Raw genomic sequence first — 21,482 nt, forward strand, 5'->3', positions numbered from 1 at the left:
TTATGTTCCAGATTGACCATATGTAGACTTTTTTTTAAAGGTCTAAGAATAGAGAAATGTAAACATACAATCAGAATTTAAATGATTATAACCTTTTAAAAATGCAGTTTTCATTTTCATGGTCTTTTTTTAAAAATATGACTGTGACTCTGACTAATAAAATTTATTTCAGAGCAGCAGTATTCTATTAAATAAGAACTCCTTTATAACTATGCTTGGCATTGAAAGCAAAAGTAATCCAAAAAGTCAGTTCCCTTTAGAGTAAACTTGAATTATACCCTGTGTTAGTTATAGAAAGTTGAGTTTACTTTTCATTTAGTATTGTGAATAGTATTGTGAATATGAACATGTTACAGGATTTACAGATGAATTTATTTAACTCAATAGAAAAGTTATTTTAGAGCACATTGTATTGGTTTTACAGCGAAATTATATTCTTGAAGTGATTTATTAAATTTACCTACAGTTTTCTAATAACTTAAGCTGTATATGGTCTTCATTGAAGAAATTGAAAGAGAGCTCGACAGCCAGTATTATTCACCTTTTTTTAATTTTAAAATTTTTATTTAATTTCAAACATGGAGAGATGTTAACAGAATAGAAGGAACTGCCACTGCCATAGACCCTTGATCCAGATGCATCAATTACTTTCATTTGTCCCATATTTTTATGCCCCCAATTTCTCTTAACCCTCTCCCTCTGTGTGTATGTGTGTATACTCATACACGTATATATTTATAACACTGATTAAAGTCTTTCCTGTCTTAACTTATCTGACTTAAAATTTTTTTATATGTATGAGTTATTTCCTTATTATATGTTGTAAGAAGTCATGTATTCTGAATACACGTCCTTTACCAGATGGATCTTGATCTTTTTAATCTGGTCTTGCAATCTCTGCAATTTAAATGAGATGTATAGTTCATATGTAATACCGATACTGTGTTTACATTTGACACTTTGCTATTTGTTTTCTGTTTTTCTCACATCTTAAGAGAGTCCACTGTTCCTTCTTTTTTGAGTTAACATTTTAGTGGTTGCTGGGAATGCCAATATGCATCTTAACTTGGTATGTTCTATGGTAAAATAATACAAATTGTATTCTGGTAAAATGTAGGAACTTTGCTCCAATATCTCTCTTTTTCTTTTCTTCGTGCTTTTGTTACCAGGTATTACAGTAGTTCAAAAAACAGTGACAGTTACTGCTTTATATAATCATATATCTGCAGTCTTTATCTGGGGGGGGGGTCTTTATTTTCCCCTGGCTTTTTAAGAGTAGTCCTGTTGCATATAGTATATGCGGTTGACAGTTTTTTCTTTAATCACTTGAATATGTCATCACATTGACTTCTAATTTGATTATTTCTGGTGAGAAGTGAGTGCTTAAATAATTTTGATCACCTTTTGTGATAAGTTGTTTTTACCTTGCTGCTTTCTTCATTTTTTCTCTTATAGTTCAACAGTTAGTCTCTGTGTTTAGGTGTGGATCTGCTGTTAGTACTACTTGAGAGTTAGTGAACTTCTTGGATCTGTAGATTGAAGAATTGCCCAAATTTGAAAAATTATGGAAAATTATTTCTTCAACGATATTTATCTACCTGTTTCTCTCTTCTGGGATTCCCCTCACACATTTGTTGAAACACTTCATGTTGATCTGGTCTCTGAGGCTTTGCTCATTCTGTTTTTTCTCCTTCTGGTCTTCAGATTAAAAAATATCTGTTGGTTCTTTGAATTAACTGTTTCTTTTGCTGTCTCAAAACATCTCAATTTTTCACTTCAGTTATTTTGTTTTTTAGCTCTACATTTCTAATTTGTTCTTTTATGCACTTTGTACCTCTTTATTAAAATTCTTTATTCACTGTCATTTTCATTTTTTAAAATATGACTTCCAAAAAAAAGACTTCCAGTAGGTCTTTGGATATGTTCACAATAACTTTTTAAATCTTTGCTAACTCTAACATGTGGAGAACATTCGGTTTCTATTTGCTTTTTCTCTTTGTAAGGATCATACTTACTTGCTTCTTTGCTTTTTAATCTTGTTGAATTTCAGATAATTTCATGATTACAGAATCTGGTTTTCTCCCCACAGATTTGTCTTCTTTCATAGTTCGTTCTAGTCAGTCCAGAGAATTTGTGTCTGTATACCTTAGTGTTTAGCAAAGATTGTACAAAGGTTGTATTCAAACCCCATTAGTCAAGCCTCTTTTGTTGATGTTTGTGTGGGGGCTGGCAAGTACAGTCAATGTTTAGGTCATTTTCAAGTGTGCCCTGGTTTATGCTTTCTAATGGGCTTTTTTGCTTCTTTGTGTATATGTGCAGACTTTGGCAAGCATGGATGTCTGGGTGACTTCTGACCAGTATGCCTCTGGTACATCTGGAATATTTAGAGTGCTCTCAAATCCAGAGTGCTCTCAAATCCATATGGTTTCTTACTCTCCCAGAATTTCAGTTAAATACCTAGCTACTCCATCTGTTGTGTTTCCCCAAACAGGATTGCAACCATAGGCTGCAAAACTCTTGTTTGTTTAACATCAAAATGGACCACTTTAATTTATAATTATCAAGTTAAGTGAGACCCTGCGACATTGGCAACTTACCTTGTTCTCAGGAGTCTGCTTTCCTCCTGATGGAACTGCTGCACTGGTAGACCTGCCTCAGATGTGGAAGCCTAACAATACCACAGAGGCACATGGTTCTTACCTAAAGGTCAGTGATTTTCATAAGTATACCTCTCTCTGAGTTTGTTGTAGGTCTTCAGTTTTTCTAGCGTGCTGAAACTGGTTGTTTCAAACTATTTTATCCAACTTTATACTTGCATTTTTTAAAGTGGAGATGACTGGTCACCCTCCTACCTCGTCATACAGAAAATGAATCTCTCCTGACTTATCTTGGATCACATCCACCTAAAGCAGTTATTAAGAATGGACTTAGAGAGAATTTGTAACATTTTCAAAGATACCTTATTCAAAGCTTTGGTAGTTTTGGTGCCAGACAGCACATACACCTATGTATTATTTTTGGTAATTGATCCAGATTTCATTTTCAGATGTATTTGTTCATATTCACTTTAAATTATTTACTTTTGGTTGAGTTTTGTCAACCCAGCTAGTTATTAGCATATTTCTTAATGTAAATATGTAATATTTTAATATGTTAGAAGGAGGAACTTAATCTTTGGATTGAAAAAAAAACACCTATTGATGAACATAAAAGTTTAATAATAAAATATACCGCTGTGTTTATTCAGAATTAGAGAAATGTGCTGGCGTGAAGGGATAGCTTTTTAGTTGTCATATATTGAATCTTGATCATTTGATTGTAATGGTAATGATCACACACATGGTGCTTTCACAGGAAAGATGACAAAGAGCTATAGTGAGGGTGAGAGAAGGCATGAATGATAATCCTGGCAAAAATGGAGAGGAAGTGATAGGATTTTTAGAGAATAGTGCTTAGAAACCAGATTTTATGTGCATGTAAAGCTGCTTCTGACCTCTCGGCATTAACTGAGCTATAATTTTCTGATATAGCCATCGGGTGGTCTTTTAATCCTTTATGTCCACCTAAGGCAAGGCTAGCAGGCCAGCTGGACTGCTCTGGGTCCCAAAGGTGGGGCATCTTTAGTCGTATCCCAGGTGTTCTCTCCTTTGCCAGCACTAACTTTATACCGTGCCACCTGGTCCTCCTTAATCTGTTGTAATACCTCTCAGTAGCCCCTGGCAGCTTCCATTCTTCCTGTCGTTATGATTTGTACACTCATAAGTCTTTCATAAAAGTGGAATCCCATAGTACTTGTCTTTTGATAGACTTATTTCACTTAACGTAATGCTCTCAAGGTCTATCCATGTTGTAGTATATTGCAGAATTTCCTTCAAGTCTGAATAATATTCCACTGTATGTGTATCACATTTTGGTAATCCATTCATCCATTGATGGACACCTGGGTTCTTCCATGTTTTAACATTGTAAATAATGCTACTATGAGCATGGGTGTACAGAGGTTTTTATGGACCCTGCTTTCAATGCATTTGGGCATAGTCTCAGAGATGGAATTACTGAGCCATACGATGGTCCTATTTGTATTAATTTGAGGAACTATCATACTATCTTCTACAGTAGCTGCACCACTTTACCTTCCTGCCAACAGTGCACAAGGGTTCTAATTTCTTCACATTTTCACCAACACTTGTTTCCTGTTTTTCTTTTTGATAGTAGCTATCCTAGTATGTGTGCAGTGTTCTGGTATGTACGTTTTTATATCCACATGTGAATGTATTTGTAAGATAAATGTTTAGAAAAGGACTTGTTGGGCTAAATAATACTTGAATTAGAGATTAATAGTAAAAATCAAATGAAAAAATTTGTAATATTTCCTAACCCTGAAGTTTTTAATTAGCATTTTTAACATCATAAGGAAGGTAAGCACTTATTGATACGGTGAAAGCTGTCTGTTTTTTTCTTAGAAATTTTTTCACTTGTCTTTCATCTTTATTATATTTTCCTGAAGAATTAAAAATATAAAAAATTAAACATGAGGGGCCTCCCTGGTGGCTCAGCGGGTTGAGCGCAGCGCTGTGAAGCTGTTGGCAGCCTGTGCAATGCGGATTCGATTCCTGGCCAGCCAGGGAGATTCCCACATGGCGCAGCAGACCTCTCCTGTCTCGCCCGCTGTTCCTCTCAGCAGTGTATTTTGGTCCCTCTGCCTGTTCTGCTCCCGCTCTGTCTCTGATGAATCCTCACCCTCCTCCTCCTCTGGCCTGTACCCCAGCTCTTGTATAAAAATAAATAAATCTTTAAAAAAAAATTAAGCATGTATAATCAAAATACACACACATATATATATCATATATATCAGGAGTTTATATTTCCCTTTTCCCACAGAAAACCCTGCTCCCTAAACACCAATGAGTTTACTCATTGTCATACAACATATAAAAAATAGTTCTAGAGCCGCATCACCAATGTAACTGCTGACAGTAAACCTAAGTTCAATATTTCATTCTAGTTCTTCTTGTCCTTAAAATAAGACTTACTAATGGTATATTGTGTTCATAATTTATTAGAATAAATTCCTTTACTCTGGTATGAAATGAAGTTTTTAAGTCAGCATCATACCCTGAAACCTAAAAGTTCAATATTTAGGTGAAAGAGGTACTTATTTGTTACTTTCCTCAAGAAAGTAAGTAAAATACACAGCTGTCTCACGTGGGAGTTGTATAAAAGTCACTGGGTATGAGAGAGTTCACCAGCGCTCCAGCAGCCTCCAAAGGAGCTTTGGGCAATAATGCTGAATCACCATGAAAACAGGCACTAACTCTGAAAGTTCAATGTCTGCTTGCAAGACTTACTTATATGTGATTTTTCTCCAGTAAGTAAGTCAAAGGCACAGATATCTCACTTGGGTGTGTTAATAAGACTCAAGCTATGAGAAAAATCACTAGTGCTCCAACTGCCTCCAAAGAGTGTTTCAGGGGTAAAAATGGTGAAAACACTGAAAATATGTCCTAACTCTAAAAGCTCAGTGTTTTCGTGAAAGAGGTACTTACTTGTTACTTTTCTTGATAAAGTAAGTAAAATACACAGATATCTCATTTGGGAGTTGTAAATGAGATGAATGAGAAATGAGATGTATGAGAAAGTTCACCAGTGATCAGCAGCCTCCAAAGGAGCTTTTGGGCGATAATGCTGAATCACTATGAAAACAGGCACTAACTATGAAAGTTCGATGTCTGGTTGCAAGAGGACTTATGTGTGATTTTCTTCCAGAAACAGTCAAATACACAGATATCTCACTTGGGCGTGTTAGTAAGACTCAAGGTATGAGAAAAATCACTATCACTATTTGCAGGCGATATGATAATACATAGAGAACCCTAAAAACTCCACAGGAAAACTAAAAAAACAATCAGTTTAGTTGAAAATTAAGAGTTTCCAGGGCTGTATGGAACTCCATCTTCTGAGCAGTGCAGTCAAATCACCTCCTATCGCCAGCCTGACCGGCACTCCAAGGGAAACCCGATATATAAAAGCAGCCAACAGGTGGCGCCCAACAACCAGAGAAAAGGGCCGGGGGCCTGGTCCACATTGCAGCCTGTGACCTGGAAGCCCCATCTCCCAGGCCATCTTGAACCTGTCTCTCCTTGCATCAGGGCGGCTGGGCACTCCGACTGCAGGAGCTCCTCAGAACCGCCACGGAATGTGGCCACGCAGTGTTTTTTATAATGTACTCTTTACTTTCAGAGTTATGAGAACACTGTGTAGAGAGAACTCCACTTCATCCGATATACTAGGTGAAAAGCACGCCAAGATGCAATTATGCCTCCATTTCTCTCCTTTTTCCTTAGGATTGTTTTTTTCTTTTTGAGGTCTTTCATGGTTCCACATAAGCTTCACTATTTTTTGTTCAATTTCTTTGAAGAATATTGTTGGTATTTTGATGAGGACTATGTTAAAGTGATATATGACTTTAGGTGGAATAGTCATTGATATTATGTTGATTCTCCCTATACTTGAGTATGGAATGCATTTCCACTGCTTGTGTGTCTCTGTGATTGAGGCCCTCAAATATTTTTAAATTTTAATTCAGTTATAGTATTTTTATTTTTTTTTTTAAGATTTATTTCTATTTACTTACGCATAGAAGAACTGGGTCTAGGCCAGAGGTGCAGGGGGTGAGAGTATTCACAAGAGACAGTGGAGAGCGGAACAGGAAAAGTCACTGAAATACACTTTTTTTTAAAGATTTATTTATTTACATAAGAACTGGGGTACAGACCAGATGCGCGGGAGGGTGAGAGGATTCATCAGAGACAGAGTGGGGAGCAGAACAGGCAGACTGATGAAATACACTGCTGAGGGGAGCAGCAGGCGAGACAGGAGAGGTCTGCCACGCCATGTGGGACTCTCCCCTGCCCGCCGGGATCGAACCGCCGCTGCAGAGGCTACAGACAGCTTCACAGCGCGGCACTCAACTGCCTGCGCCACCAGGGGAGGCCCTGAAATACACTTTTGAGGTGAGCAGTGGGTAAGACAGGTGAGGTCTGCTACACCATGTGGGTTAGCTCCCTGGCTGGGGATTGAACTCATGCCACAGTGGCTAGTGATAGCTTGATAATGATGAGACTCAACCCCTGCGCCGCCAGGAAGGCCCCAGTTATAGTTTTTTTTTTTTTAATCCATTAGTTCTAATGGTATCCATCTCATACCTTCTCAATCTTTATTCTATTCTTATTTTAACATATCCATTTTTTTTTTTTTAAGTTCGGTAAACATTGTTGTATCTGTTACCTTGACTTCCTCTTCAGGCATATTCTGTATGGATTGAGCCTCCTTTGGTCACCTCCTCTAGGCCAGCTCCTCGGTCTGAATGCCTTGTGTAGCCTGTGCCAGCCTCCACCTCTATGCTGCGTTCCAGCACTGGACGCAATGCTAGGCATGGAATGTCTCTGAGGCAGGGTTCCATACCAGCAGTTATTCTCATTTCTTTTCCAGTACAAAGACTTAACCCTGGAGTTCTTGCTCCTATTGTTAAGGATCAGGTGTTTAATCCTCAGAGTATTCAGTTGTTATCTTGGCCTTGGGGGTGGTAGGTGTTTTGAATATCACAGCTTTGGACACAACTAGTAACCATGCCCATGAGAAGACACAAATGATGCTAGTGACCTGGCTTGCACTCCAGCTATTCAGTATTTGAGCCTCAGGGTCAAGCCAGTCATCACACTACATCCCTGCTTTCCAGTTGGACACCTTCTCTCCTGGATGCCAACTCTGAGCATCCCCGTATTCAGGGCAGTGCCAGGTCCTCCAAAGTCCTCTATATGGGTATGTGTTCCTATGTCGGTGATTACAGGGGCAATCCATATTGCAGCTGCCCCGCCCATGGGTTGCACTGCCCCTCCATCACTGCAAACAGTTCAATTCCAGTTTTTCCTCCCTTTTTCTGCTGGACCGTTGCTCATACTCCATGCTGCAGTCATCCTTTATCTTTCAGGAGTTATTAACTTTGTTCGGCTGCAATTCAGCTGCAGGAGATGAGCCTGTTGTCTTCACTCTGCTGCCATCTTACTGGACCTCTCCAAAGTTTCTATCAAATAGATAAAATTAACCTCAGGAAGTTTCTGGCCTTTGCAACCCACCGCCACCCCCCGCCCCAATATATGGTGCATGGGAAAGCTTGGATTTTGCTTTTTCTGACTGGTTCAGAGGGGAGTGCAGAGATTGTGCAATAATTGGGGCACACAAATATTTCTGAAATGTAGCTGTTTTGTCCTTTCTGGTCTCTGTTTTATAATATTTTTAAAACAGCTTAACCAGAACTCTCTAGACTTCTGTATTTTTAGCCCAACTGTTCTTCTTGGGACCTGAAGGAGTGCCACACATCCTATAGACAGGGAATTCACATTGGCTTTGTGGAGAGTGACAGCCTGTAGGTGCTAAACCGCAGGGAGAAGGCACAAGGGAGGAGGTGGGCAGGGAGGCCCCCTGAGGACAGCTTCCCTGCAGGAAAGGTGCACAGTCACTGGTGCAACCACTATGGCCTCCAGGGACACACTCCCTATTGTTGGAGCCCCTTGACGGCTGTCCTTGTGCAGCAGACAATAGCTCTGGTGTACTTTCTACTGTGCTGGTGGCCAAGGACGCTAAGTAACCACAGGTTAGAGGAGAGGGGGTACAGTGAAGGTCAGCAAGATGCCATTTAAACCAAACTTTGAAGAATTGGTGGAAGTTGGATAGTTGACACGAGGCATTAAAGCTTTTTAACCAAATGGACTGATGCGCATGGAGCTAGGAATGAGGATGGATTTGCCACCCCGAGGCTTTGGTGACGTGCTGGGAGGAAGAGAGCCAGTGAGGCCAGAGTGAAAAGAGAGAGAGGAGGAGAGTTCAGGACAAAAGCATTAACAAAAATGGAGACACCCAACCTGAGGGTTTGAGAAGAAAAGGAGGCTGGCAGAAAGGTGCAGGGTGATTTGTAGGGAGAGACTTGGAGTTGGGAAGCCAGGCATGCCGGGATGGATATATCATGGAGATGGTGGGAAAAGGCAGGCAATATTTTAAAGAGTATTACAAACGTGGGCCTGCCTGATGGCTCAAGGGGTTAAGATGCAACACTATGAAGCTGTCTGTAGCACAAGTTCGATCCCCGGTCAGGGAGGTGACCCACATGGCACAGCAGGCCTCTCCTGACTCACCCACTTTCTCCCCTCAGCAGTGTATTTCAGTCAATCAACCTGTTCTGTTCCCTACTCTGTCTCTGGTGAATCCTCTCACCCCTCCCACACCTCTGGCCTACACCCCAGTTCTTATATGCATAAATAAATAAATCTTTAAAAAAAAACAATACAAATTGTTACTTGAGTAAACCTATAGGGTAAAGCTGTGAACTAGATCACAACATGAAATTTGGGTTCTCCAAGTTATTGGTAAGATTCCCTCCTCTATCTACCTATCATGCACTTGAAAAGCATTTATTAAAGGCTGCCCTTAGACTCTGGCCAGTGACTTTTATTTACTAAAAGGTGGGAGCTCTGACTAGAGGTGAAAGCTGCTCCCTTTATGTCCTGTCTTGCCAGTTAGACAGGAGTCAGATTCACGAGTTTCACAGAATATTTGTTTCATAATTTCAGAGTTCAGTGGCATCTCAGTCTTTGTTTGGAAAAGTGAATAACTAAAAACATTTGGCAATTTTTATGTGTTTATTACACAAACAGTATTTTCCCAGAAATTAAAAAATTAAATATAATCCCAGAAACTAAATAGGAAACTGTTTTCATTTCTTCCATATTCATGTTCATTCTTCATAGCATCTTGGTATTTTGATGCTATTTCAGGTTCAAAGGACTCAGGATGTAGATTAAATTCAAGTAGGGACACTGTAGTGAGAATACTGTCCTCTCCAAAAGCCAGTCTTTTTAATTGCATAAGCTTTAACCAAGCTCCCGCGCTCTGGCTAATGATGAAAGAGAGAAGAGAAACCGACTCCCGTCAGTCGGCTCTGGTACATTCCACAAAGTCCCCAAGGCAACTGGGATGACCACTTACAGTTCTGGGAGTGCTGACTTCACAAGCCAAGAGCCAGGAGTCCATTTAACAAATGTCAGGGCACCCCGAGGAGAACAGAGGAAGGAAAACGCATTCCACATCTGGGAGTGTTTAGTGTCCAGAACGGATAGTTTAGAGGAGGAGACGGAGGAATTCCCTTTACTTTTCAATCAATAAATCACTGTCACAGACTTTTATACCCTCTTCTCCATTTACTATTTTTACCTCTCTCACCTGCTCTCTCTTTTTCTAACTACATTTGTACTGTCTTACTAAGTCAAAGATTTGATATGAATTTGAAACATTAACATTTCCACATTATCTTAGTTCAGGCTGCTATAACAATAGCATAGAGCAGGTGATTTAAACAATAAACATTCATTTCTCATTTCTCACAGTTCTGGAAGATGGCAGGCCCAAGAGCTAGGTGCCAGCAGATCCTGTGTCTAGATGAGGCCTGCTTCCTGCTCTGGGTTGCCTGCCCATTTTCTCCTTGTGTCTTCCTGTGGTGAAGAGCAATGAGAGAGACAGGCTGACTCATATCTTTGCATCCATCCTTTGCTCCATCCTCATGATCTAGTCACATCCCAAAGGCCCCACTTCCAAATATCACACCGGGGGTTAGGGCTTTAACACAGGAATTTGGGGAGGACATGACATCTAGTCTTTTTTTTTTTTAAAGATTTATTTATTTATTCAAGATTGATTGATTGATTTATACAAGCACTGGGTACAGTCAGAAGCGTGGGAGGGTGAGAGAATTCACCAGAGCCAGAGCGGGGAGCAGAGCAGGCAGAAGGACCGAAGTACACTGCTGAGGGGAGCAGCGGGCGGCAGGAGAGGTCTGCGCGCCATGCAGGACCCTCCTCTGGTGGCCGGGGAGCAGCCGGGGATCGAACCGGTGCCGCAGAGGCTTCGGGCAGCCTCGCCACCCAGCGCTCAACCGCTGCGCCAATAGGGAGGCCCGACATCTAGTCCTTAACCCATGTATTGTTCTTCCCGGGACACCAAAGTCTATCTGAGATCAAATTATACAGGAGATGAACTATTTCTTTTGTGCCTACCTTTCTTGGGTGTTGGTGATGATTAGAACTTTGTGGTGAAGGGGGCATTTGAGCTAGGTTGTAGGGTTGGGATTTATATTTGGAGACAATGGGATGGGACAGTAGGGAGAAGGAGGCGTAGAATGAACAATTACCGCTAGAGTTATTTATATTTTTATAGAGGACTGAAATCCCAGAAGCCTTTCTAAATGCAAATATTCAGGTAGGTAGAAGATTTTTATTTTTAAATGAGCTTTTAGCACTCATCACAGTGCACTTAAGTTTGTCTTTGCAACAAAAACAGGGAGAAAAGGGCTGACTTTTGAGCCCTATGTGGCTTTGTGCAGAGATGATTTTCTTCCCGTAGGCACAGGGAGTGGCCCACCCCAGTCTTGGTGACACACCAGACTTGTCTCAGTGAAAGCACTCCCTAAAATTGGAAAAATAACCCAACCCCCTAAAGTATCCAAATCACGTTTTCTACCAACTGTAGATTCGTACAGTATTCTCCTTGTCTTTTCTTTCTGCCTCAGCCCTCTTTGTCTTGGGCACAGACACTGCCCTCCAATCACACAGTGTACTGGGCTTTAAAAAAAAAAACAGACTCACTCTCGGCCTTCACCCATTCTTTCTGGATGTGGGAGTTAAGATCAGAGAACAGTCATCTTGTAGGCAGCATCTGGAATAACCAGTAGCAGATGCAGCAATGAATCACCGTCCTCAGGGAGCCTTTCTGCATCCATGCTGAAAGCGTCTGTAAGGAAGACTGGTTTTATCTACCAGGGCACTGTCCCACCCTGTCACTGTGGACTCCCTTCCCAAGCTGTCATCCATTTGTCCCTGTGCCTGGAATTTCACCATGAGGTTCAGCAACCAACTTGTTTCTGTGCTCTTGAAAGTAGGACTAGAACACTGGGTCTGCAACTTTTCCACTCTCTTGCAAGCTATCTCCAAAAGGAGGGAAATGTGCACATACAAATGATTTGTTTGAGACTAGAAATTCCCTCAACAGGCATTTGTGCTCAGCGCCCACCGCCACTCAGCTGTGCAATCGGCACTTTGGCGTGGGTGACAGGAGAAGAGCCCTGTCCTTAGCTTCAACTGAGGTCATCAAAGTCCTGAAACTGCCACGTAGGAACATCAAGTGACCTTCCATGGAGGGAAATGCAACATATATGGCACATGTCATCCCAAGTGGATGTGATGTTGTTGGGGTTTGGTGAATGGGGTCTTGGGGCCTGAAAAAGAATTTGACAGAGACTCCACTCAGTGGCACATGGCAAGTTTATTAAGAAAAAGAGATGCTTGTTTTTTTGTTAAAGAGTTATTTATTTTTATACAAGAGCTGGGTTACAGGCCAGATGTGCGGGAGAGTAAGAGGAATCACCAGAGACAGAGTGGGAAGCAGAACAGGAAGATGACCGAGATACACTCTGAGGGGAGCAGCGGGTGTGAGGGGAGTAGCGGGCGTGACAGGAGAGGTCTGCTGCGCCATGTGGGAATCTTCCTGGCCGGCCGGGAATCGAGGGAATCGAACCCGTGCTGCAGAGGCTACGGACAGCTTTACAGCTCTGCGCTCAATCCACTGTACCACCAGGGAGGCCCAAAAAAGAGATGCTTGTATGGACACAAATGGGCAGCAATCTAGGAGGGTCTTTGTCAGAGCATGGGATGTCTTTGTATATTGTTCTTTGATGGGATTTATTCCTTTGTGTAATTTAACAATTTGGGCTTGGGTTGGGTTGGTTCTGTAATGACTGATAGATAACCCTTTCTGCCCCCACCTTGGGTTTTTTAGACCTTGTGAAAATATCCATCCTAAATTTTCTACTGTAAGCAGGGGTCTCCCTGGTGGTGCAAGGGGTTAAGATGCAACCTATAAAGTTGTCTGCAGCCTGTGTAGCACAATTTCGATCCCCAGCCAGGGACCTACCCACTTGACGCAGCAGACCTCTCCTGTCTCGCCCACTGTTCCCCTCAGCAGTGCATTTCAGTCAGTCTGCCTGTTCTGTTCCCCACTCTGTCTCTGGTGGATCCTCTCAGCGCCCCCCACCCCAACTCTGGCCAGTTCTTGTATGCATAAATAAATAAATCTTAAAAAAAGTTTTCTTTTCTTTTTTTTTTTAAATTATTTATTTATTTATTTATTTATTTATTTATTTATATAAGCACTTGGTACAGTCAGAAGGGTGGGAGGGTGCGAGAATTCACCAGAGCCAGAGCGGGGAGCAGAGCAGGCAGAAGGACCGAAGCACACTGCTGAGGGGAGCAGTGGGCGGCAGGAGAGGTCTGCGCGCCATGTGGGACCCTCACCCGGTGGCCGGGGAGCAGCCGGGGATCGAACCGGCGCTGCAGAGGCCGCGGGCAGCTTCGCAACCCAGCGCTCAACCGCTGTGCCACCGGGGAGGCCCTTAGAAAAAGTTTTCTACTCCAAGCTTCCATCAATGTCAGAGAGGCTGGCTTCACTAGCCTGGATTGAGTGAGGGTCTTTTCCTTGTGCTATCCTCTCTCTCTCTCATTTGGCAGGCCTACCCTAGAAGGTTGCCATAGTTATCCCCATCTTAACAACAAAGGCACTGAGGCTTAGGCAGGTATTACATAGAAGTTACTTGTTTTTTCATTTTTCACCACCAAAGTTCTAGTACCCTTCACCACTATCAAATTGACCCCCTTACACATTCCTCCCATGCCACCCCCTCCTTCCCCATACCCTCTGGTAACCACTTTTGTTGTCAAGAGTTGATTTGTGAGCAGTATTTATTTGTGGGCCACATTCCCATGGTGAGCAGGTGCATGAGAGCAATACTTCAAGCACACCCCAATTCATTGCCTCTGGACTTGTCAACCCCCAGGTTTCCCAGAGTTCCTCCCAGAGCAACCTCCAGTAATGAGGGATAGTCTTGCTGTTTGTATAATGCTGAAAAAAAAATAGGTATTTTTAAAGATTTATTTATTTATGCATACAAGAACTGGGGTACAGACCAGAGGTGGGGGATGTGTGAGAGGATTCACCACCAGAGACAGAGTGGGTAACAGAACAGGCAGATCCACTGAAATACACTGCTGAGGGGAGCAGTGGGCGAATCAGGAGACGTCTGCTGCGCCATGTGGGTAGCTCCCTGGCCAGGGATTGAACTCATGCTGCAGAGGATGCAGAAGCTGCAAAAGCTTCATAGGTTGCATCCTAACTCCCTGCGCCACCATGGAGGCCCAATGCTGAATATATATATATATTTTTTTAAATGGGCTGACCTAGAAAGAGGAGATCCAAGGCCACAATTGTCAGTCAAGATCTCAGATGTATGATGGAAATGTTGGTCATCATCTTGGCTATTTCATTATTATACTGAGGGCCTCCCTGGTGGCCTAGGGGTTAAGCCTCAGTGCTTTCACTGTTATGACCTGAGTTCAATCCCCGGCCAGGGAGCTAACCCACATATGGCGCAGCAGACCTCTCCTGTCTTGCCTGCTGCTCCCCTCAGCAGCGTGTTTCAGCAAATCCACCTGTTCTGCTCCCCACTCTGTCTCTGGTGAATCCTCTCACCCCCACACCTCTGGCCTACACCCCAGTTCTTCTACACACACACACACACACAAATAAAAAATAAATTACTATACTGAGAAAAATGAGTGCTCTGTTTCACCAAAAAGTAATTTGGAAGCTTCAATCAATTCACAAACCCAATTTATTATTATAATCCAGTAATTAACTTTAAACACATGAATATAATGTTAGAGATTTAACAAAAGGCAAACTGTCAAAACTCCATTGCAAGCTATGAGGGGTGCTGAGGAATTGTTACAGGGCAGCCCCGATACAAAACAGGTTGCCTGACTGTGGGTCCTCACCTGCGCTTAAAAGGACTTATCAATGCTCTACTGCAGGCACACACGAAAGGTTAATAAAAGGTTTATTCACAAGGTTAGGACAAATGAGGAAATGTACAACTCAGGGAGAAAAGTAGGAGATAAAGTCTTAAAATGCGTCCTACCTGATCCGCTGATCTGGAATCCCAAATGGCACTCTGAGAGCTGGCTGCGAACCACGAGCCATGAAGCAGGAGGCGCGCGAGTGAGAGAGAGACCCCAAGGCCCACATATTTGGTTTTTATACCAAACGTGGCTGCTTAACTCCACCCTCAGGTCCCAGCAACCTTCCCTTTGGTAGTGACAGGATTTGTCTTTCCCAATGTCTTGATGGCTTTGGTCTGGAGTCGGGGTAGGGTCCACAAAGCCTGCATGGAATTACCTCAGGACATCCTTCCCCGCCCCCCCAACAGGATCATCTTAGATGAGTTTTTCCTTTGAAGCTTTAGTTCTCTTATCTGTAAAGAGGAGATAATCATGCAAAGTATGTAATATTCATTCTTTCATTCGACTAGACAAATAATCATTGAGTTCTTCCTCTGAATCAGGCATTCTTGTTTCCAGCACTAGAGAGACAAGGCTCTCCGTATTGTGGAATTTACACTCTGGTGGGGACTCGAGAACACTTCTGAGAAAAATAACAGAACTGGCACATGCAAAGGAAAACTCCACAGTGTAAGACACCAAAAGACAGATTAATCCTTAGGTGAAGTACTTGTTTTGCTTTTATTTTGTTTTTTAAATATTTATTTATTTATGCATATAAGAATTGGGGTACAGAGTAGAGGTACAGGGAGTGAGAGAATTCACAAAAGACAGAGTGGGGAACAGAACAGGTGGATCCACTAAAATACACTGCTGAGGGGAGCAGCGGGCAAGACAGGAGAGGTCTGCTGCACCATGTGGGTAGCTCCCTGGCCGGGGATCAAACTCGTGCTGCAGAGGCTGTGGATAGCTTCACAGTGCTGTGCTTAACCCCTAGCGCCACCAGGGAGGCCCTTGCTCTGTTTTTGAAAAGAAGAAACAGGCCCAAGATGGACTCAATTATGCCAAGACCCACCGAGACTTAATATTTCACCTAAGTGCAAGTTCAGCCTGTCCCAAAAGTGGAATTCTAAACCAGTGGACCTGGGTTTCCTGTTTACACTGGTGACGTAATCAGCACCATTAGACCCTCTTTCCCTTTGAGGGAAGGTAGCTTTGCCTGAAGTAATCTTTTTTTTCTTTTGATAATAACCTTGGCCCACCTGCTTTCTGACTATGAAAACCTTCCTATTTGTACGAGCCTCCCCCCAAAACCAGCCCTTCTACTTGCCTCTCTCAATACATTTTTTTTTTAAATGGGGCTGACCTAGAGAGACGTCATCCAAGGCAGCCACAGTTAGCCCCATTGAAGAATCTTTTAATAAAGCCAATTAGATCTCTAAATTCATTCGGATGAATTTTGTTTTTAACACTGTGTCTCTAATTTCCAAGAAAAGCATTCCAGGAACTAATTTCTCCTTTAGTTCCTGAAGAGCTGATCCTGCATGGAATTCTGATTGCTCCTAACTAACAAATCTAATGAAAATACACACCCTCCTTGCCTGAGCTGTGTGCCTGGATCTTAGAATGGGAAAATGTTGATTGGATTAACTGAAATGATCCAATTAGGCAAGTAGGGTGGTGGGCCCTGAAAGAGGATACAAGGCAGGGCCTCCAGAGAAAGAGTCATACTCTGTTCCTGCCCTCTGAAAAAGCAAAACTTTTCCAGCCCTCCAAAGAAAGAAGCATCCAGCAGCTGACCTCTGAAGGAAGAAGAGCGCACTCAGTTGGGGTCACTTTTATTTAATTATTTATTTATTTAACTATTGATTTATTTATTTATGCATACAAGAATTGAGGTGCAGGCCAGAGGTGCGGGAGGTGAGAAGACCCACCAGAGACAGAGTGGGGAGCAAAACAGGGAGATTGCCTGAAATACGCAGCTGAGGGGAGCAGGGGGTGAGACATTAGAGGTTTGCTGCACCATGTGGGTAGCTCCCCGGTCGGGGATCGAACACATGCTGCAGTGGCTGTGAATAGCTGACTGAAATACACTGCCGAGGGGAGCATCGGGTGAGACAGGAGAGGTCTGCCGCGCCATGTGGGATCCTCGCATGCTGGCCTGGATTGAACCGGCGCTGCAGAGGCTGCGGACAGCTTCACAGCGCTGTGCTCAACCGCCTGCGCCATCAGGGGAGGCCCTCAGGGAATGTGCTAGGGACTACTGTGAGATTTAAAAGCTTTTCAAAGGGTCAGGGGTCATACACTAGCCTCTTCATTTTGTGAACAGACTCCACTGGCTATGTCACACCCACAAATGAGGACAAGGAAGGCTATCTACATCTGAGTTCTTGCTCAAGGTGATGGTTAGCACTAGAGTCAATCTATTTCTTCCCTGGAGTGACACACACACACACACACACAATTTCAGTCAAATCAGTTAAATGGCTATTTAACTCCCAAGTTTGTTCTTATAATCTAGAAGTTTTCTTTTTGTTACTTCACATACTTTGGCTGCTATCCCTGAATTGTTTCATATCGTGTTTATTTTATAATTTTTCTGGCAACAAATTACATTTGGTCCAAAACACTTAGGATGTGCTTTTTCGAAAGCAGCATTTATTTTTGCAACGGCTTTGAAAAACACATGTGATCAGGTTCCTAAAAGCCCAGAGCCCTTCTTATGTGAAGGATTAGACAAGGATTAGAGGGGGAGAAAATGGGAATCAGTTATTGTACTGAGCCTGTACAGGCTCAACTGAAACAGAGAACAGTCTCCTCACCCTGGTGTCCTCATAAAAAGCCATCCACCTTGTGCAGCCCAGCCCGCTACCTGCTGATCTCGCTCAGTGCTTCCATAGATATTATTGATAACTGTCATCAAGACCTTTTATTGTAAGGCTTATCACCTCTTCACAAAGTTCCAGAAATATATTTTTAGAATTTCTAGGGTCCAGAAGATAAGGCTAGCTCACATTTAAAACAGAACTTTGCAAGTCTTTAGTAGCATTATGTTCAGAGTTATTCCAAGTGCTAATGAGAAAGACCTCAAGTAACAGCTGAAATGCAGCTTTTTGTCTTAAGAGTGAACACTGAGAAGTTTTCTTTTTGTTACTTCACATACTTGTGTGATTTGCACATTACAGACTTGTGCAAATCAGCTAGGTGGCAACACAGGTGACCGCTCTGTGTAATTTAAATTTTTGTAAATTTGAATTACAAAATTTACCCTTCAAAATGATGAGCTGGGACACAATTTAAAATGACCAACCTCCCTGGCCCCCACTGTTGGATTTTGCGTCTCTACTGATGAAAACTCAGATTAGAAAAATTTAGGATGGAAGCTCTCACAGGCACAAACACCAGAGGTGGAGGTAGAGATGATTAGATCTTAAACTAAATGCAGCTTTGGAAATTCCCAGGAATCTGAGGAGGGGTCAGAAAAGATTATCAGCCAGAGGTGGGGGCAGAGAGGATTATCAGTCACACAAGCCCAACCCAACCTAATCTCAAGGCAATAATGTCCACAATAATTTCAAAGGACACCACACATGAGCAACCCTTGCTTTGGCAAAATGCAGTTCTTGTCTTTTAAGACTGCCCACCTGTGTCTAAGCAAACATCTCCCCTTCCTTTTTCCCTTTCCTCAATAAACTTGCCTTGTACTGAATTCTTTCTCAGAGAGACCCAAGAGCCCCAGGCACTGTACCCCATCATCTACCTATGAAAACCTCTCCTCCCTCTTCAGCAACTTTGCCAAAATTCAGCTGCTGAGAACTCTGGTGACTTTCTGAGATTCCCAAACAAATCTTGTCATTTCACTTACGGCATTAGAAAAAGCAATGCCAGGTGGTCAGTTTGGGAAAAACCACTTCAAGTGCCCGGCAACACCAAGCACAGGTCTCCCCCGGGCCATCCCTCCAGCCTCTACTCTGCCGGGCCCACCCCTGCTGCACAAGCCCCTCCTGCAGGACCCTGGCCCATTGTTCGGGATCCGGTCAAGGGACGCGAGGATGGCCCATCGGGGAAAAGGACGAACGTGGCGGGCGCCAGAGCCCGAACGCCAGAGCTCTCCCTGGCCCACTAGAGGGAGAAAAAAAGTTTCCTTTGTCAAACAAGTGACCACGTGGCGCTATGGCGGTGCACACCCGCAATCCCTCCAGACCGCCGGGTGCCGACAGGGGCGCGCGCCAAGCCCCTCCCGAGCTGGCCAAGGAGTGACCCGCAAAGTGGAGGCACAGCTGGAAACCCCCAGGCATATCGGGTGGACTCTGGGGTGCAGGGGGAGCAAGCCGAGAGGCGCCCGGGGCGGGGCTCCCCGGGTTGGGCGGATCGAGAGGCGGGGTGCCCGGGGGCGGGGGCGCGCCCCCGAGAGTGGGGGGGTGCGAAAGGCGTTGGGGTGCCTGAAGGGCGGGGTCCCTCGGGGTGGGGGCGAGGAGAGCGAGGTCCCCAGTGGTTGGGCAGGCTCGGGAGGCGGGGTTCCCGGAGTTGGGGCGCGTGGAGGGCAGGGCAGTCGCGGGGAGCGGCGCTCGGGAGGCGGGGTTCCCAGAGGCGGAAGGCGCCGCGCTCGGGGTGGGGGGGCTGGGAAGGTGGGGCTCGGGGGCGGGGCTCGGGCGAGGCGGCGCGGAGCGGCGGGGGGAGCGGCTGGCCGGGTATGGCGTCCATGGCGGCGGCGATCGCGGCCTCGCGCTCGGCGGTCATGAGCGGGAACCGGCCCCTGGACGACAGGGAGCGGAAGCGCTTCACCTACTTCTCGTCGCTGAGCCCCATGGCCAGGAAGATCATGCAGGACAAGGAGAAGATCCGCGAGAAGTACGGGCCCGAGTGGGCGCGGCTGCCGCCCGCGCAGCAGGACGAGATCATTGACCGGTGCCTGGTGGGGCCGAGAACCCCAACTCCCCGCGACCCCGGGGACCCCGGGGACCCCGACGACCTAGCGCGCTTCCCGGGCCTGCGCGGGCCCACGGGCCAGAAGCTGGTGCGCTTCGGGGACGAGGTAGGTGCGGGACCCTGTGCCCCTTCTCTGCGCTCCGAAGCGCCCCCGGCCGGGCGGGCACCTGCTGGTGTGCGGCCACCCCAGCCCGCCTCGGGGGTGGGAGCTGGAAAGGATGAGGCGCAGGGATGCGAGTGGGAGAGTTATCCCACAAGGTAGGATGGGGATCCCTGAGGAAATTTTGTTAAGAATAGCTGATGGAAGGTCTTCAGGGTTCTCCAACTGGAACTGCCCCTCCGGAGCGCACCAGGTACTGAGCGTGTCCCTTGCTGAGGGCAGCTGCTCTTAAGGGAGGCAGACCAGAGTGGGGCCAGCCAGGAATTTTAAGTCAGACACGCCTGGGTGCTAATCCAGCTCTGCCGCTTAGCTTTATGGCCTCTGAGGGTCCCTTAGCCTCACTTTTCCCAGGGTAAAACGAGGATAATAGTACCCTCTCCATGCCTGCAGGAAAGGATCTGGGCCAATTATGTTAATACTGGTGATGCGCTGTATGGGGTTAAGTAAAGTTGCCAAGGCTAGGTAACAAGAAAGAAGAAGTGCCTTCAAAATTAGGAGGCTAAATCCAAAGCCCTAAGCTGTTTCCCCCAGTAAGTACCAAGTGCAGCTTTGTTTTGGGGGTGAGCTTGGTGACCCTGTTTTTTCCACCCAAAAACCGAGGGAAAAGAAGCTTATATGAGCTCCAGTAAATCTTTCTTACATATAAGGGAATGTTTAGGTCTCAGACCTAGACACTGCGCCCAGACTTTTAGAAGAGCAGTAGGGGTGAAGGAAGAAACACTGAGAATACAAGAAAAAAGTCAGGGATGACCGGCACTAAGTCATAAAGACCTGAGTGTTCTGTGCTGCTCAGAAACTTGGTCTTTCCCGGTGGCTGAGTGGCTTTTTAAACTCAACTTTGCCGGGAGAGGCCAAGTCAAAAGGAGTAAGAAGTATAAAAATAAACCTTGCACTCTCTTAAGGCGCTGAGGCTGCAGGGAGGAGGATCAGGGCTTGGAGAGTTTTTCTGAGGAAGTTCTGAGGATTCTAGTGAAGGATGAGGTTTAAACCTGGTATTCAGACTTGAATGTGCCGAGGCGTTTATTAATATAGCATTGCATTTTCCTGTGAGAGAAGCTGAGGACAGAAATGTGCTGCCAGCATTGCCTTATTCTCAGAACTTAAGAGAAATTTAAATGAAAAGTCTCCATTGGATTTTAAACTTGGAGGGCTTTGCCAGGAAAAACATAAGTTTTTCAAAAGTATTCCTAGAACTGAAACATTTTTAGTGTGAAAATATGCATCTCTGTTAAGTCATTTGCTGTGTTTGTGCTCAGGTTTGGGTGATGAAAAAAGCAGGTGGTGCCTCATTGAAGAGTCATGAATAAATAAATAGGAGAGGAAATAAACCTATAGGCACTTACAAATGTTGGACAGTGTTATTTTTTTTCTTAGCTTGGTGTCCAGCTAAGAATATCCATGAGTCTGCTCATTATCAAAAGTCTATTCCATATAAGGGCCCGATATCACTTAGAAGG

The 21,482-nt window shown here is 44.3% G+C and overlaps 1 protein-coding gene across 1 annotated transcript in view; it reads left to right on the forward strand.

Moving 5' to 3' along the window:
* The first annotated feature begins 19,612 nt into the window (after nt 1-19,612).
* CUNH1orf198 (chromosome unknown C1orf198 homolog) overlaps nt 19,613-21,482 on the forward strand; it is a 30,166-nt gene continuing 28,296 nt past the window's right edge. Inside the window, exon 1 of the mRNA XM_037510759.2 lies at nt 19,613-19,971. Within this exon, the coding sequence (XP_037366656.1) occupies nt 19,630-19,971 (342 nt within the window). The 5' untranslated portion in view covers nt 19,613-19,629. The remainder of the gene's footprint in view (nt 19,972-21,482) is intronic.

This window comes from Talpa occidentalis, unplaced genomic scaffold (genome assembly GCF_014898055.3).
Source record: "Talpa occidentalis isolate TD23 unplaced genomic scaffold, MPIMG_talOcc4v2.1 talOcc4.14, whole genome shotgun sequence".
Classification (NCBI taxonomy): domain Eukaryota; kingdom Metazoa; phylum Chordata; class Mammalia; order Eulipotyphla; family Talpidae; genus Talpa; species Talpa occidentalis.